Source organism: Geospiza fortis, unplaced genomic scaffold (genome assembly GCF_000277835.1).
Source record: "Geospiza fortis unplaced genomic scaffold, GeoFor_1.0 scaffold40, whole genome shotgun sequence".
Lineage (NCBI taxonomy): Eukaryota > Metazoa > Chordata > Aves > Passeriformes > Thraupidae > Geospiza > Geospiza fortis.
The window spans coordinates 3,663,313-3,680,052 of record NW_005054297.1 but is presented as its reverse complement, the minus strand read 5'-3'; the positions used below and the strand labels follow the sequence as shown (position 1 = coordinate 3,680,052).

Here is a 16,740-nt window from a genome sequence, read left to right as displayed (position 1 = left end):
CCTGCTGCAGTATTTATGATTTAATATAAAAAAAACCACCCCCAGGTCTGTAGGCTGAAGACACAGTTGCATAATTTAGAGATAATTTCATTTGTCAAACAAGCCAGTGGGCTTTTCAATAAAACAAACCAGAATTTGATTACTGACTATTACTAAATGTAATTTAACCTTGTTTAGGAAACATGTAGCTGCTCTGTAATCCTTTGCTAAAGCTTAATAAATTAAAATGCTACTGTTGCTCCCATGGACGTTCCATTTAATTTACAAACCACTTATACACTATTTTATACATATTTGTAAAACATGCTGCATCAATTAGATTTTTTGATGAATAAATCCACCTGTGCTATGTTACAAAGGGACTTGGCAATGATTTTCTTGTGGGATTCCTTTCAGCTCCTTTTTTCAGATCAGTAATGGCAGCAGTCCTTTGATATAGATCAAAGCAAGAACAAAAGCTTAGAAGCAAGTGAGAGTCATAAGGTGAAAATGGAGAGAGGAAAAAAGAAATGAAATCCCGTGCCATAGCCTAGAACGTTTTTACAGCTGTAACTACAATATTATATTAGTGTAATTTACTTCTAAGTATGAGAGCAAACCTTTAGAAGCTTGGATATCATATTTTCTTCCTTGATTACAAACCAGTGAAATTTATCTTGCCTGTACAGATGTTGAATTTTTCCTTTCTCAGCCTGTATTCACTTACAGCCATTAAAGATCTAGGGCACTTAGTGTAAATATTAAGGATGATATATGAAGCCTGACAAATTTAATCTTTCATAATTAGACTCTACCTTGCTCTTCTAGCTAGCAAATGTTTCCCTGCAATTCTACCTGGATAAGTAATCTGCTAGTGCAATATTGGGCTCTTGAGCAGCTGCAGTGCTGGTGAGATGAACAATGTGATTCCATACATTAGCTTCATTTTTCTAAACATTTTATGAAAGTTACATGATGTTCTGTGATTAGCTGTAGCAGCCTACAAAGGAGGTGATGCACTCAAAATTATTTTACCCTGAGACTAATTCTTGAAAAGATATGTGTAAATTAATTTCTTCCCCTGGTTCTTGAAATGCTTTCTAGTAGACATAGTTTTCTTCTGTAGATCAAAGATAGAAACTTTTATGAGTAGAAAACTGCAATGTATTGCCTGTGAGTGAATTTCTCACTGGTTAAACAATAGGAGGATTAAATTCATTATCCACCAGATAACTTTCCTAATAAGCTCGGATTTGGCATGAACGGGAAGCTGAAGATATGCCGTTTATCTGACCTGTTTGTAGGTGCCCTTTCTGTGTTTATTTGACCATTTCATTCTCTTCTGGCTGTCTAACATGTCCCTCTGGAAGAAGAGAGTACAGAAAGAAGGGCAGCTAATTAATACTTCCAAATTTTGTTTCTATTTCTAACTCATCTGCAGTTTCCCTTTTCAGATACATTAGGGGAAAATATCAAATAGAGTCTAATGAACTATTACTCCCAGCCAATTAAGACACACACACACACACTAATTGTAACACTGTGCAGATTTTAACACCTAAGAAGGCAGTAAAATTCAAGTCAATTAATGAATAGTAATACATCCTTGCCTTGAAAATGGTTCAGTTTTGGTCAGCCCCACTGTACATTAGACAACTGCAAATCCAAAATGTCTGCACAGAAATGAAAATCATTCTCAGTATAAAAAGTCTGAAAAGACAGATACTGTTTACAAGCAGGTGTTAAAAAGAAAATATAGAGAAAAGACATTAAACACTTCAATGTTTTAGGGATCAGGTAGGTTCTCTGTAAGAGTCAAAAGAAATTTGAAAAGATGAGTTTATAATTTCCAGTAAAAATTTCTTGTAATCATTAAAATAAAAGTTATTTAAGAGAATTAAGGAAGATAATTAAGGGAATTAAAAGAAAATACATGTCATTTTACTGTGCTAATTACAACGACAGATATAATCCAAACCCAGGTACTGACTGGGATAAGTATCAAAGAAGTGTGATAATACCAGGTAATTTTGAAAGGACTTAGGTCATATTAAGTTGTAGGAAAATTTTATATCCTTATATGCTAGTAATTGAATTCTTATTTAGGTATTATTTAATTATTTCTAGAATTTAAAATTGTTTTATTCCTTGGTTATTCAATTCTTAGCATCCAGATGTTATTCTTAAGCATGTGCTATTTCTTTTGATGGGTTAAATTAGATGAAATTGTTTGTTTTTAAATGGCAGATTTTCTCTGTTCTTAGTAACCTTTGAAATTAATGAAATTTAATTTCCTATATATAGCTTTATAAATAATATTTCTCAGTGTTTTTTTTCTTCTTAGGGAAAATTGATGGTATTCTACAAGCCTACAGCAATCAGTTATAAAATGTACTTAGTGTATAATGCACTGTCTTATTTAAGGTGTCCTTTTTATATTATTTGCATTCTGCAAATAATATAAATGATATATAATATATAATATATAATATATAATATAATGATTCCATTTAAAATTATTAGAGTAGCTAGTAATTGTTTGGAATTGTTTGTGGAAAAATGTTGGGACTCCAGATTTGGATCATTCTTGTAGATGCCACTAGCTTAAACATGTCTACCCTGTCCAGTTCAAAACTCACTTGGGATCTGTGCTTCCAAGTAATGTGTGTCTCCTACAGCACTTTAGCACAGGTTCCTCTTGAATATTTATTTAGGAAAGAAAAATTTGTATTGTTTTTATGCAGAGGTCCTGAGTTCCAGCCAAAGCTCTTTGCTCAACCAGGCCAATTGTCTTCCCCCTGGCTCATCTTTTAGCACATAGGGAGCAGCCTACTCCTGTGACAGTAAACTGCTTCCTTAGGGCACTTCCAGCCTCCCTGGACTCCTTTGCCCTTTAGGACTGCTCCAACAGGATTTTCTCAACCTTATCAAGCCAGTGTCTGTCCAGAGGTCCAAGATGGCCTTTCTGCTGAGGTCCCTCCAGAGTTTTCTGAGAATTTCACAATTTTTGAAATTATTTTATGAGAATTTCTCTTTTACAATTGCCATCCCTGAGATGGCCAGCAAGCACCCCATTACTCAGCAGGTCCAGTGGGACATCTCCCCTCATCAGCCTCCTCCCCAGCTGTGTCAGGAACCTATCTGCTACACACCAGGAGCCTTCTGGACTGTCTGCTCACTGCTGTGTTGTATTTCCAGGAGACATTTGGCAAGTTAAGGTCCCCCATTCCCCCATGAGAACAAGGGCTAACAATCATGATACTTCTCCCAGCTGCTTACAGAACATTTTGTGTGCCTCTTCATCCTGATAAGGTGGTCTCTAGCAGGCTTCACCATGGTGTCTGCCCTCCTGGTCTTTCTCACCCATAAACACTCCACCCTATTGTCACCATCATTAAACTCCTGATAATCAAGACTCTCCTAACATGCAAGGCCACCCCACTGCATCTGCTTCCTTGTCTGCTTCAAATCTTAATGGAGAAGAATTTAAGGACAGTGGAAAATGCAATGTTTAGATGGGATAGCTTCATAATAAATTCTAGTACTTTTATTTTTCCCTCTGTGCAACCTTGTGAAGAGTCACAAGGAAGTTTCTGCAAACTTAAATGTATTGCTCAATCTCCACCAGAATACCTTGCAAAGTCAAAAATGAAAGCTGGATTTAGGGAAGGAGAACAAGCCAGAGGAGTCTTTAGATATTATGTCATCCCTTGGTTTAATCTTTTTTTTCCAATTTTATGTAAAAAATGGTGTTTCCTTTTGTATCCAGGAGGGATACATTATGGAAAAATTATTTTTCTTTCAACAACTCTTAAAATTTGTTTTTACAGTCAATACAGGCACCACATAAGAATGTGTCAGACAAATATTTGTTTTCAAATTATTGAAAAAAATAAGAGGTGTGTAAGAGAAACTGCAATGGAGTTTGAATTTAGAAGGATAAGCATGCAAAGAGTTGCTGTACGTATAACAAAATCTTATTATCTCCTTATTCAAGATTCATTAAATTTTCAAATGTTTTGGGGCATAGAATTTTTTAATTGAACTTCTTCCAGAAGAATTCACATCTGTAAGTAATATTGATGTTTTAATCTGTTGCATGGCATATTGCAGGAAAGATTTCACGCATCACTTCCTTCTCCTTTCCACATTGTTTCTTATCCTTGCTGCTTTACTTATGAGGGTTAAGACTTGGAGACTCACAAATTCAGTGTATGGTTCTCCTAACTTAGAGAACTATAATGAGAAACAACAGGAAAAGTCGATTTCTTTTTTTAAGGAGGTGTTCTCTGAAGTCAGTAATCAGTTACATTAATTCAAATATGTGTTCTCACCTTTTTTTTTTTTTTTCTAATTTAAACATTCTTCTGTAACTCATTTGCTGTGCAGGTAGAATTGGCCTCTAAAACTCATCAAATTCATAATTTTTTCCCTTTCATCTTTTTTAAGAGGTCCAGGCCTTTCTTCTTGCATAAAAGCAGAAAATGAAACCTTGGCTGTGTCTGGGACCACTTCTTGCTGGGTGGCTTTCACTTGTAAGTGGGTTGGCACCTTCCCTGGTGGAGTAGAGGGGCCTCTGCTCCCAAGGTGGGCAGCTCAAGAGCACAAGGTAGCCTGAACCTGCTGTGTGAAAGGGGAATGTGGACTGACAGATTTATCCATTTTAATAATTTCCCTGAAACCATTTATTAGAGATAAATAAGGCCTTTTTCACTGCTGTAGTGTGAGTGTGGCACTATATTAGGATTACTGTTTCTGCAATATTGTAAACATTTTTTCATGTTTTTCATTGAAGAAAAAGAAAAGCCTGAGTAAGAATAACCTCAAGGAAAAAAATAGGAGCCAGAGATGAGAATGAGATTAACATTTTAGAGCCTTAAAAAGAGATTATATGGAGTACCTAGAATTTGTAAAGAGGAAACAAAATGTAACTTTTCTTTTAAGAGGACAAGAACTTAAAAGGAAAATTTATTGAATCATTAATGTGGAATATGAGGTAAACAGTAATGACATATTTGGAAGGTGCAAATGTGGGCTAGTGTATTTGATTTGATTTATTTTTACTGTGCTTTCCTCTTAAGACCCTGTTTTAGCTTTACATGTTAATGGGAAAGTGAACTGACACTCAGACTGAAAGCATATATAAATAATACACAACTCACAACATTCTAGTATTAAATACCCAGAAGTGTAAAATCAAAGAATATTCTTGCTTATATATTGACTAGATATAACCTAAAAATAACTGAAGCTCGCACATGCATTTTTGTATGAATAAAAATATATAGCTTCTAGAGTTCTGTTTATATTGTCCTTCAATGTGTACAGCTTTCAAAGAAAACCAAAAAAAGCTGACAATAAACTGCAGATTACATTTTTCTTTCTCTACATGGTAGCCCATAAGCAATAGTTTGTTAATGTTACAACTTGCTATACTAATTTAAAATTATAATGACTTTTTGAATAAAAGTAGAAATACCTAAACTTCTTGATAGTTAGCAAAATTTTTTTCTAGTCAAAAGACCTTAGTAACCTGAGTAGTGGATACTGGACATCATTCATGCAATTTTTTTTTAGTCTTAGAACATATATTTTAATTAACAGAAATATCTAAAATACTTTTTTTCTTGAGCCTTCCCTTCACTTTATTGTTGTGCTTTGTATAGCAATGAACAGGATTTATTTAAATTTTTAGGATGTGCACAAGGGTAAGCACTTTGGCATTACCTTGGTTATGCATGTGCTGTACAAACATTCTTTAGAACGTATTCTTCACACTGGGTATCCTCTTGGTAATCACATTAATAAACACAGGACAATTAGTTTTATACAGACTATCTAATAAATCAGCTGGGATTTGTTTCCCCTGATGTGTAGCCTGGATAAGATCTTCCCAGGAAAATCCTGAATAGCCAGTAATGTATATCAGAGTTTGGGGTTCAGCACTTCTAGGTTTGTGTGCTGAGGCAGAAAAAGCACTGTTTTGTTTCTTAATCAATAAAGAATACATTCTTCCTGGCTATGGATCAGGAGTTTGGGCAGTGCATATCTCCTTGACAGCGCTGTATTTTGCTAGCTGGCGGCACTGATCATGCTGATGTGTATTTCTTTAATTTCTATTCTCACTTTCAGTGAAGATTTAATTAAACACTGGTGATGCTTTAGAAGGGGAAGGGGCAGCTTTTCTCTGATAATTGTTCTTTCTAATGCAGAGGGCAGTAGTTTTCTGACATGCAGCATTTAGCACGTGAAAACAGATGTCTGTCTTTAGCAAACTGTCATTTCTGAAACTTAACAAAAATGTTGCTCAGAGGAGCTGGGGAAAGGCTGTGGAGCTGGGCAGAACTGCAGCATCTGGGTCTGGGAGCGCCGGAGCACTGAGCGCTGATAGCAGCGTGCTCCCTCGTGCAAGTTTCCAGAGAGCTTTTCCTCTTGGCACTGACACAGCCAAGGCTCCTGCTCGACACAGATGTTCCTCCAGCAGCTCCCAGTAACGCTGCTGCACGGATACAATGTCATACCCAGAGGTTCGTGGTCCACCTCAGCCTTCTAGGAGGACTCGCTACTGATGAAAGCAAATGCTCAGAGAAGCATGAGATGCAGGGCTTTATCTGATATTTTATCTCAGCTAGAGTGGCTGCTGAACTGCCACTGCTTGGTATAGTGGTGCTTTACACCACTGCAAATTTCTTCAAAGCAAACTCTTGGTAAAATCCTCTAATTTCCCTCTGATTGCAAACCGGTGTGAAGACTGGAATGATTTGCCTGTTGGAAGGATGTTGACTCTCGAGTGGGAGTCGGAGGGACTACAAACAGTGGGTATTGTTGTGATTATATTTGCATCTCTGAAGCTGCTTCATTTGCTGGGACTGATTGATTTTTCAGAAGGTAAAGTGGTCACTCACAGTTTGTGCTGTTTGTAGGTTTGGTGTCTGATCTGCTAAAATAGAGAGCATCAGCTATAAAAACTGTGAAATGAAAAAAGTGAAAGTAACAGATTAAACACCCTGGTTTGCTTCTGTTGCTTTTGCTTTGTTATTGAAAACAGAAGTAGATGCTAGCCTAAGATTTTTATTTTGCAATGAATTTACAGCTGTGAGACAATGGTCATTAAAAAAGACTAAAATAGTGAACAAAACACCTGTCAGTTTTCTTTGAAAGCTGTTCAGTGCTACTGAACTTGATAGATTTTAGTTCAGTTCATGTTTAAAAAATGCTCTGCTCTTCTGATTTATGATGCAGTTAGAGTTTTTTTTCTGTATAAGTGTCTGTGTTTTAAAAGTCTGTTTCACAGCTAAATGCAATACACTGTTATTACAGGATGAGCTTTAGGATCAAGCCTGCTGTACATCTTTTAAAAAAAGGCATAGATGCCAACATTAAATGTGTGTATTTAAAATATATATCATTAATATATGTTTTAAAATTCCTGTTGCCTGCTCAGAATCTTGTCTGCTCTCTATTTTATGGGTCATATCATTTCATCTATTCCCAAAGAGGGCTTCACATTAATTTATTAGGACTTTTATTTCTATAAAAATGAGGGGTTTTCCACATTTTATAGAAATAAGCTATTTCAGGTCAGTTATAACTGAGATTTTTTGCTCTCAACTTTTCAAGTTTTTCACAAAATGTCTACTCAGTCACTGAAGCCCTTGCTCAAAAAATACTTGCATTTGTCATTATGTTTGCTCATGTCCAAACCAATCCTTTTTGCTGGGTAACTGCTTTCAGTCAGAATCACACAACCAAGGGGAACACTCCAGTTTTCTGAAATATTAACTTTCCATCATAGAATAGGATCTTTGATGGATGCAGATTCACATAATCACCTCATAAAATTGTTCAGAGTGCTGATAACATTTGAAATCTTTAGCACTTATATAGTTACTGAACTACTGAAATTAATCATCTTTCAAGCTCTGTGTGGTGAGAATATACATTTACTTTGTTACTATATAATGGCTATGGAATTACTTTTTCTGTTCTAAACAATGGGTAATTTACTCCTCACAGCCGGGCTTACTTTTGGGTTTTTTAATACTCTGGATGTGTAATATTTGCGACATGTAAAAAATCATTGTGGTTATGGATTAGCTTCAGCTTTATTACATATGGTAACAAATAGAGAAAAAAGATTGAAATGCAATATTGCTTTTTTTTTAGCATATGTAGAGTTAGAGCCTTTTCCTGATTTCTCACTGGTATTGCCATTAAGTTTGTGGGAAAAGGTTTTATGTGATTTCAGATTTATTAAATCACTTTAAAAAAATCCTCCTGGTACAAATTACACTGATGTTAATAATAATTTCGAGATGATCTATCAATTGAAGCACACCTTTTTGTTCTAATGCACCCATTAGTGTCATGGCATTTCCTCACATGATAATAATTTCACTCAAAAGTACCCAGCAACATAAACCAATCCCTAAATGTAAAAAGATTAAAGTTTGTAAGGTACAGTTGATTTATTTATAATTGCAGTGTGAGTTACTCTGGTGACTTGAGGGATTTCCTGTTCCCCTGAGGCTGATATTGCTAATCAGCTTTTCCATGTTTGGGTACCACCACTACATTAAACAATTCTGCCCCAAATGGTTAAGGAATATTTTTTATGGTGTATTCAGAACTAGTGATTTGTTGTTCATCTACTGAATGCAAGGAAAGGTTTTCTGTTCAGATCCAAGTAAGAGCACATTTAAACTGCCAATGTTGGTCTGGAAACCAAAATAAGCAATGAGTCCTCCCCATCTACCACACACCGGCAGGTTATGGGTCATATGCTGAAACAAATCTATTCCCATAATTAGGCTTTCTGATTCCTTAACATGCTTAACATCCCTGCTACATTGATTTATGCTGCAAATGTCACTGAAAGAAATGACAGCATGCCTCATGTTTGCTATTACAGGGCAGAGAAGACAGATAAAGGACAAATCCTTAGTTCCGAACTTGCTGCAAGTCCGCTGGTTTTAGTGCAGTTATGGTGGAGAAGAGCCTGACTTGCCCTCATCTCCCTGAGAAAACAGGAGAACCCAGTCAATCTGCTTAGTTTTACTGAATAAACTGAGTCATAGAATTTACTAGGTTGGAAAAGACCTTTGACATCATCAAGCCTAACCTGTATCATTACAGTGTTCACCAATTGGCAGGACAGAGAGAAACCTGATTTTATTCTGTGTCCAAAACTAAGGACTATGTTATTCTGGTTCATCCATTCTCTACTTTCCAATAAGTAGAAAACAGGCCAGAATGAAGATAAAGCTGGCTTCACTGGAGGCAGCCAGCTATTTCAGTTAAAAGGACAGAATTGAATCAATACAACTTTTGCTAGGAGAGATTGAAACTCCCCTTTCGCTCTCCTTCCATTACTTTGAGAGTGGTTTGACACTGACCATTATCTTCCCTCCAACTTCCTTGCCTGGAGCTTTTTCTGCTGGGCAGCTTCACTCCAATGCTTTTGTTTTGTTACTCAAGCTGGAAGGGGAGGAGAGGAGGGAGGTCAAACTGAAGCAATGGATCAGAACAGGGCCAGGCTTAGAGGGAATTCATTTACCAGAAACTTGGAGGTGAGAGAAGGCAAAACGAAGGATTCACTTTGCATTTCTGTGTCCAGAACACCTGTCAAGTAGTAGCTATGCAGAGAGATTATCTAAACATATGTGAGCAACTTTTTAAAAATCAGGGAACTGCATAAGTCAAAGTCTTTGAAAGGACAAACTCTATTCCTTTTCCTACATCATGCATTGATTTTATCTTGAAATAATGTCTCTTACAGAAATGTTTTTCTTTTATGTGTGAATAGAATCAGTGATTATTGCAATCTTTTTAGAGTCCTTTATTTTCTATCTGTAATAGTCTCCAGAGCTATCTGGAGCTATCTCTAATCTCTAACAGTCTCCAGATCTTGTTGCTATCTTTCAAATGCTTATTCAGATATAAATGTCATGTTTGGTGTGTGAATATCCTATGAACTCCATGTTTTTTTGGTTAGTAGGACTCACAGGTGTCTATATGTCTTTAAACTCAACATCAAGGACAGGTAAGAATATTTGATCCTTAGTTTCTCCTACTGTGATGCAAAGAAAAGACCAGTTCACTTGCTGTTATCAATGAACATATTTGGCTGCAAAGTCAGCTTTGTGAGTAAGTAATTTATTGCTTTAGCTACAAAGTGGAAATTGGTTCAGGGGGTAAATAGAGGTAGTTTTTAATAGAGGCAGTTTTCTGCCTCAGGATGTATCTTCTCTATGCAGGTACAGAGAGATCTTTTTTTTCTATCTAATCTAATCTGGATGGACAGAAGCCACCTCCAGTCCAAAAGTCATGTTAGTGAATTTATCTGTTCTGTCACACAAACTGCTAAAATGTGGTCTCTTTCATAGTTCAGATATTAAAAAGCACAGAGAAGATGTTTGGTCTGTCTGCCACCATCTGTGTTAACATGTTGTTAGTTACCCTTACAGCTCAGCAAAACCAGTAAGGTTTAAAGTGTTTTCTTAAGTGCAGTATGACTCCCACCCTTATAATATGGGGAAAGACATGCTGCTGAGAAATTCTCTATTGCATCATATTCTCTCCTTCTCTGCATGTGGCTGACATGAATGATCCTGATTTGAATGCCCTCTCCATCCACTTAAAGCTGTGTTACAAGTCCAGCTTCCAACAGTCTCCTATGCTGCTCCCTCTCCTGTACAAATTCTCTCAGCCAAATGGGGTGCAATGTAGCATAATTCCACAATGAACAGAAAGGCAAAATTATACCATGCAGCAGAACCTGTCCCATTGCCTTTTCTCAGCAGCTGCTTGTAACACCTGTTCTCAGAAAGATGCTCAGTTAGCATGTGGTGAAACGACCACCTCCTACTTGTCTTTTTTCCTCTCCAGACAGTGCAGAATTGACAAAACTGCTTTATTCTGAGTAAACCAACCCTCCTTGTAAACCTTGACAGACATTCTGGATGCAAGGTCTCTAAAGGAGTCAGTCTATAGAAGTATCAATACATTGCACAGCAGAGTTATTTCAGAAGACCAGATGTGAAACTGCATTCAGTTGCTGCTTGAAATCCAGCCTTGATCCAAATAGATGTAAAAACTGAATTTCAGTACTTCAATACAATTTCAAACTGTGAATTTCAATATGCTCATTTATGTAGATACTTTTCTCCATGCTTATGTTGGATGAAGGCAGGCTGTGAAACTTGAAACCTGTGACCATCTTAACACCCAGCCTCAGGGTAGTAGGTGATGTTCTATTTACCCTCCACATATCCTCAAAAAGTAGAGTTCTCCAGACTTGGAGAATGTTTATGTTTGGAAAGCAATGTCTTGATTAACCTTAACATTAGTATATTGAAAGTGAATTTTTGACTTTGTTTTGCTTTCCTTTTAGTTCAGTGGTTTTTCTATCTGGATCTAATGACATGATGTGCAAATTACATAAAAGTGTAAAGTAATGTGCTTGGTAAAGAACAGCAAAAGTCCAATTCATGTCAAAATTAGAGAAATCAAGCTTTTATCAAATAGGAATAAAATTGGACAATTTACATAAAATTTTTGAGGAAGGGCTTGTTGGTTTATGAAGATCTTTTCAACTGCTTTCCATGGACGTCTTCAGGGAATATCAACATCCAGATCAACTAAATCACTGTGGAATAGGTCACTTTAGACCCACATCTGTCTGAATTAAAAATCTAGATACTGTGTGAAAAATTGTGAGAAATATTTAAGAGTTGTTACAAATATTGCCAGGAATATTTCTGTCAGGATAACACATGTCCTGTCTCTTCAGATGGGAGTTCACAGATCCCATCTGGTTCAGGATCATACAGATTATTTGCCTTCTAACTTGGGTAGGGCTCCTTTTGGCCACACTGTTCTAGGAGAACCCTTCCCTTCATTAGATCTTCTGCTTTGTGGTCTTGATTTTTTTTTCAAGAAAGTATTCATACTAATAAGCATTTTAGATTGACTATGTGCAGGTAGAGAAATTTCCCATTGTATTCATCTTTGCAAAGGTAGAGTTGCTTTTGAGCATCATTTGAAGCTTCTGTAATTCTGAGTATTCATCTGAAGAAAGTTATTTATCCAGATATGTCTTGGCTGTTTCTGGCCAAAATCCATGTATTTTGAAAGGAATGGAGGTATTTTCTCCCAGAATATAAATACAGTCACCCAAAATAAAGGTTGGTGACATATATTTGCTACCTGCAGCAAAGTCTGCATCTAACCACCTTGCATCTCTGAGTATGGATACCAGGAGCTTCCTACAGAGTGCCTGGATTAAGCATTTTCCCTGTGCACTCTGCCACTGCTCCGTGCCCAGACTGCTTTTAAAATGTAGCTCTGGATGAAATAATTCATTTTAAGATGACAAAAATTTGATATGACAAAATACGCTTCTGAAAAATAACTACACTTGTTCAGCTGAGTATAGGTGTGGAGAGAAAAGCATTGCCTACTCTCTAATGTACTTCAGTGCTGAGAATCTAGAAGGCCTTGCTGTTGGAATAAGATATTTGCAGACATGAATAATCATTGCCTAAAATTCTATAGAACAAGATTCAATATAAACAATGATGGAATGACTGAATGAAAAAAAATCCATAATAATGTACTGATTAGAAATAATGCAGTCATCTTTGATCTTTTGAATCTTAAATTATTTGTTCAATTTTTGAAGCATTTTTTGATCAAAATTCTTTGGCCTTTTATATTAATGAGATATGTGAGACATTCAGTGATTTTGTAGGGATTTATGTATCTGATTATGTGTAGACCTGTTTGAAACATTGAAATTTGTGAAGCAATTGAATCTGTTCTAGGTAATGCCAAAATAATAGCATAATTTGGAGATATTGGGCTACAATTTTATTGTCTAGTATGCATTTTAGCTCATAATAAAAATACTTACAGAATTACCTTGGGGGAAAACTGCAAAGGCAGCCATAAATCTCATTTTGCAGTCTCATCTGTATATCTGCTTCATGTTACTAGGGCAATATGAAGAAGCACAAATGAGACCATTCTGTTTATAGAAGTGAAATATGCCCTTCCAAAGTGTAGCCAGTGACCTTTTAGATATAGGCCAATAATAGCTTGATTGCATGTGTGCATGCATTTGTGTATATTTCATTAAGAAAGAGGAATAATCAAAAGTAAAAACTTTGTGTACCAAATTTTAACACTAAGTAGCTTTTAACAGAGATCACATGAAAACAATTATAACATGGAAGGTCTGATATAGGTACAAATAGGTCAATTTAATGTTTCCTTTTTTTTAAAAAGCCATTACTGATCGATGTTTGTAAATTATGCCAGTTCTAAATAATATATATTTTCATGTTTAAATGATAGGATACAGTTCAGATTGATTATTTTATAATTGCTTGTAAGTAGATGTATAGATTCCATATATGCGTTTGACTGATTTTTGAATATATATAGATGAAGAGCCCTTGACTTCTTCTGATAGATATCTGCCCTTATTTTGAGAACATTTTCAGTCTTCCACTAATCACTCAAGAAAGAATAAGTTACATCATAATGAAAAAAATCCTTGTTTAGACAACACAGCTTTCATAAATTAGAAGGAAGGATATTGATCACTGAAATGAGTCAAACCAAAACAAAGTGCAACATTTTAGTGACTGTTTTGTGATGCTCCCAAAGGAGGCTTGTTCCATGCAGCTAAAACTGCTGGACTGGAAGTGACAGAATGGAACTAGAGAAATTTGAGAAAATATAGTTGAGAAGAAAGGGCAAAAAGAGTCTAGTTTGCTTAGTTGTCAACCACCAGATGAATAAGTAGCAAGGTAAGGAGGGCCTCAATTTTTTTTTTTAATAAAATAGAAAAGTTAGGAAAATAATTAGGCTCATGAATTTCAGAGAATTAGAATTCTCTATGTCATGTTACATTTGAGCATGTACTCCTGAGCAAGGAGAGGAAATGTAGCATTCCCTGCTCAAAACCAAATTCTGTATTTCTAGGTGATCTAATGGGAACTCCTTACTAAGCTGTGATTCTTCAGACAGTTGTAGTGACAGAGAGGCTAGTTTCAGCCTAGATACGTCTCAAAAATGCAACCATAATGTTTAACCTGTGTTTTAGCAGTTTGATCTGTATCCTTCTCGTACTATATATATTTTAGATTTCTTTGTTTCTCAGTAAAAGACAGTGTTCTGGGTTTTGCATGATGAAATTTGAGCTAAGGCAAAATGTGTATGTTAACATTTGTCTTGCAAAGTTATATTTATGAAGAAATTATCTGAATTTCTTCCTTTGAGACAGTAACAGAAGAACATGCCACTTCATGTGAAATAACACTCCTGGGGAAAGGCATCACTTTCTACAAGTGGTAGAGCAGTGCTATTCTTTATATTGACATACTTACTGCTTGTTCCCTTTTATAAGAATAGTTGTGTTTAATATCCTTAGACTATTAGCTAACCTGCAATCAGCATTGCCCTATATTTCTTCTGTACTTTGAATTGTATATAAGTTTCTTTATTATTTGCCTGTCAGGCAGGTACCAATTGTCAGCAACTTCAATTATATAATTAAAAGAATCACAAATAAATAGACAGCTGGGTTGGCATTCAGGAACTCTCATTGTGATTTCTTCCCTTTTTAACTGTAAAAAGTGTAGAAAATGGTAAAAATTATACTGGTTAACTCACGGGTTGTTGTGAGAATGAGTAGGTTGAAAAAGTGGCATCCAGTGCTAAAGTGGTGAGGCCATATGATGAATATTGAGAGACAGACATCAAGAGATTTCTCTTAATCTCATTGTCAAAACCCAGGCTTGAAACTTGAACGTGGTAAGTGATAATAGCTTCAAACTGTTGAAGCATTTTAAACCACAAAATCACTCTGAATCTAGATAGAAAGGTGTTTGCATTAGTAGGTATCCAAGACTTCTTGTTTTTTACTAGTAATAGCATGTATTTTCTTGTTGAGAAAGCAGGTAGTCTCATCTCATATTCCCATAGAAAGCTGGTTTAGAATAAATTACAGTAAGATTTTGACTGTAGCATAGTGAGTACCTTATGTTGTACCCTTATACATGCTCTGCAGTTACAAATGCTTCATATTTTCTTCTTAATAGAAACCTTGTTGTTTCTTCTTTGCTTATTATGAATAAAGTATTTGTTTGAACACATAAGTTTATATGTATAGAGAAGTGTACACTCCTTTATGAGATACATAGTGCATAGAATGCATTTATACATATATGCAATGAAATATGTATGGGAAATAATTTTAGGTTTAAAGTTATGGTGTACTAAGTACAGGTAGATGAATTTGCCATATTTCACAGGTTGAAAATTAAAAAAATACCTTAGATGGTTGTTTTAAATATTTCAAATACAGGGCTTATTTCTCAGTCTCTTACTCATGTGAATAGTTTTTAAATACAACAAATTTGTAATAAAAATGCATTTTTAATTTCAGCATGAGGTGTTTTTTTGTTATTAAAGGGTGGCATTTTCCTATGGATTCAATTTTCCCCATACATAAGAAATAGAAATAATTTGAATTTAAAATTCCAAACTAAATTATAAATAATTTGAAAGATTTTTTTCTTAGTTTAATGTTGTATATAGGGTTTTTCTTGTTATATTTCAATAATGATGCTCTGGCAATAAATTTTTCTCTTTTATATTTCAATAATAAGTATATGCCTTACGTTGCTTCAGTTCTTTCTCCCTCTGGGCAGTCTTTTTTCCTCATTACTGAAGTCCGTAAATGGAGCCAAATCAGTTAACTTGCAATAATAATTTTGGGATTGGATTCAGCCCCTGATGCTTGGGTAGATCAGAAAACTGTAACTTTTCTACTTGTTTTTCTCAGTCAAAGAAGTCTAATGCATTGTAGCAAATACAGAGCTTCTAGTGTATAACAGAGATTTACATATGCCCATCACTTTACTCTCTCAGAATACTGAGCACAAAACAGCATTCCAAATATAGCAACCAACACAAAAGTGTAGGCTGTTTTTACAGAAGCAGAGATCTGTGTATTACCAATAGATGGATGCTTCATTGTGTACCCATATATTACCATTAATTTGTGCTTCTTGCTTTTTTCTGAATGGAGACAAAATTGCTGAAAATAATGTCATTAAAAGCTTTTATTCAGATCTCTTTCATCCGTGCCAGGTTAAACTTGTATCTCATAGACGAACACTTGAATAGAAGTATCTGAAATATTATAATTAAGTAAAATCCTGAGTAGCAAATTCGTGCTCTTATGAATTTTATTAAATGGTGCAATTTGGTGTTATTTGTATAACAAGATACAGTAGTTGCAACAGCTCTATTGGTGATTATTTTAAAAATTAGATTTTTCTGCCTAAAGGCTTTACAGTTCAGGGCTATTTCTCTTTGTGCTACTGCAGAAGTGGCCAGAGGAAAGGCTGGCAACACAGGGAGCAGCAATCTTATTTTGAGTTCTCTGCTGCTGAGAAGGAACAAGTAGCAGCAGGTGAATATTTATGGCAGCTCATACTTTCTGCACTCTGCATGGTATCCCAATCCGGGATCGTTGATGGAAGGGAGAGAGAGGAGATTCAGTGCAATGCCCGCATGAATAGGAAGCAGAACAGAGTGGGTTCTCCAGTCTGCTGGAGTGTTGAGGAGGTGGCAAATGAGATAATATTTTCATGCAAGAACATGACTAAGCATGAGAGGTTGTGCTGTATAGATAGGTCAGCCATGCCCAGAGCATTGCAATGGATGCACATTTTTAAGGAGGGCTTA

The 16,740-nt window shown here is 35.7% G+C and overlaps 1 protein-coding gene across 5 annotated transcripts in view; it reads left to right on the top strand.

Annotated features, from left to right (window-relative positions):
• Positions 1–16,740, top strand: part of KCNIP4 (potassium voltage-gated channel interacting protein 4) — a 344,665-nt gene that overhangs the window by 244,351 nt on the left and 83,574 nt on the right. The window contains exon 1 of one of the 5 annotated variants that reach the window (XM_005415431.2): positions 6,510–6,867. The exons of 3 other annotated variants lie outside the window; for them this stretch is intronic. In XM_005415431.2, coding sequence (XP_005415488.1) covers positions 6,756–6,867 — 112 coding nt within the window. In that variant the 5' untranslated portion in view covers positions 6,510–6,755. Of the gene's footprint in view, positions 1–6,509; positions 6,868–16,740 lie in introns of those variants that run through there. One more of the 5 variants, XM_005415434.2, reaches the window with a different exon arrangement.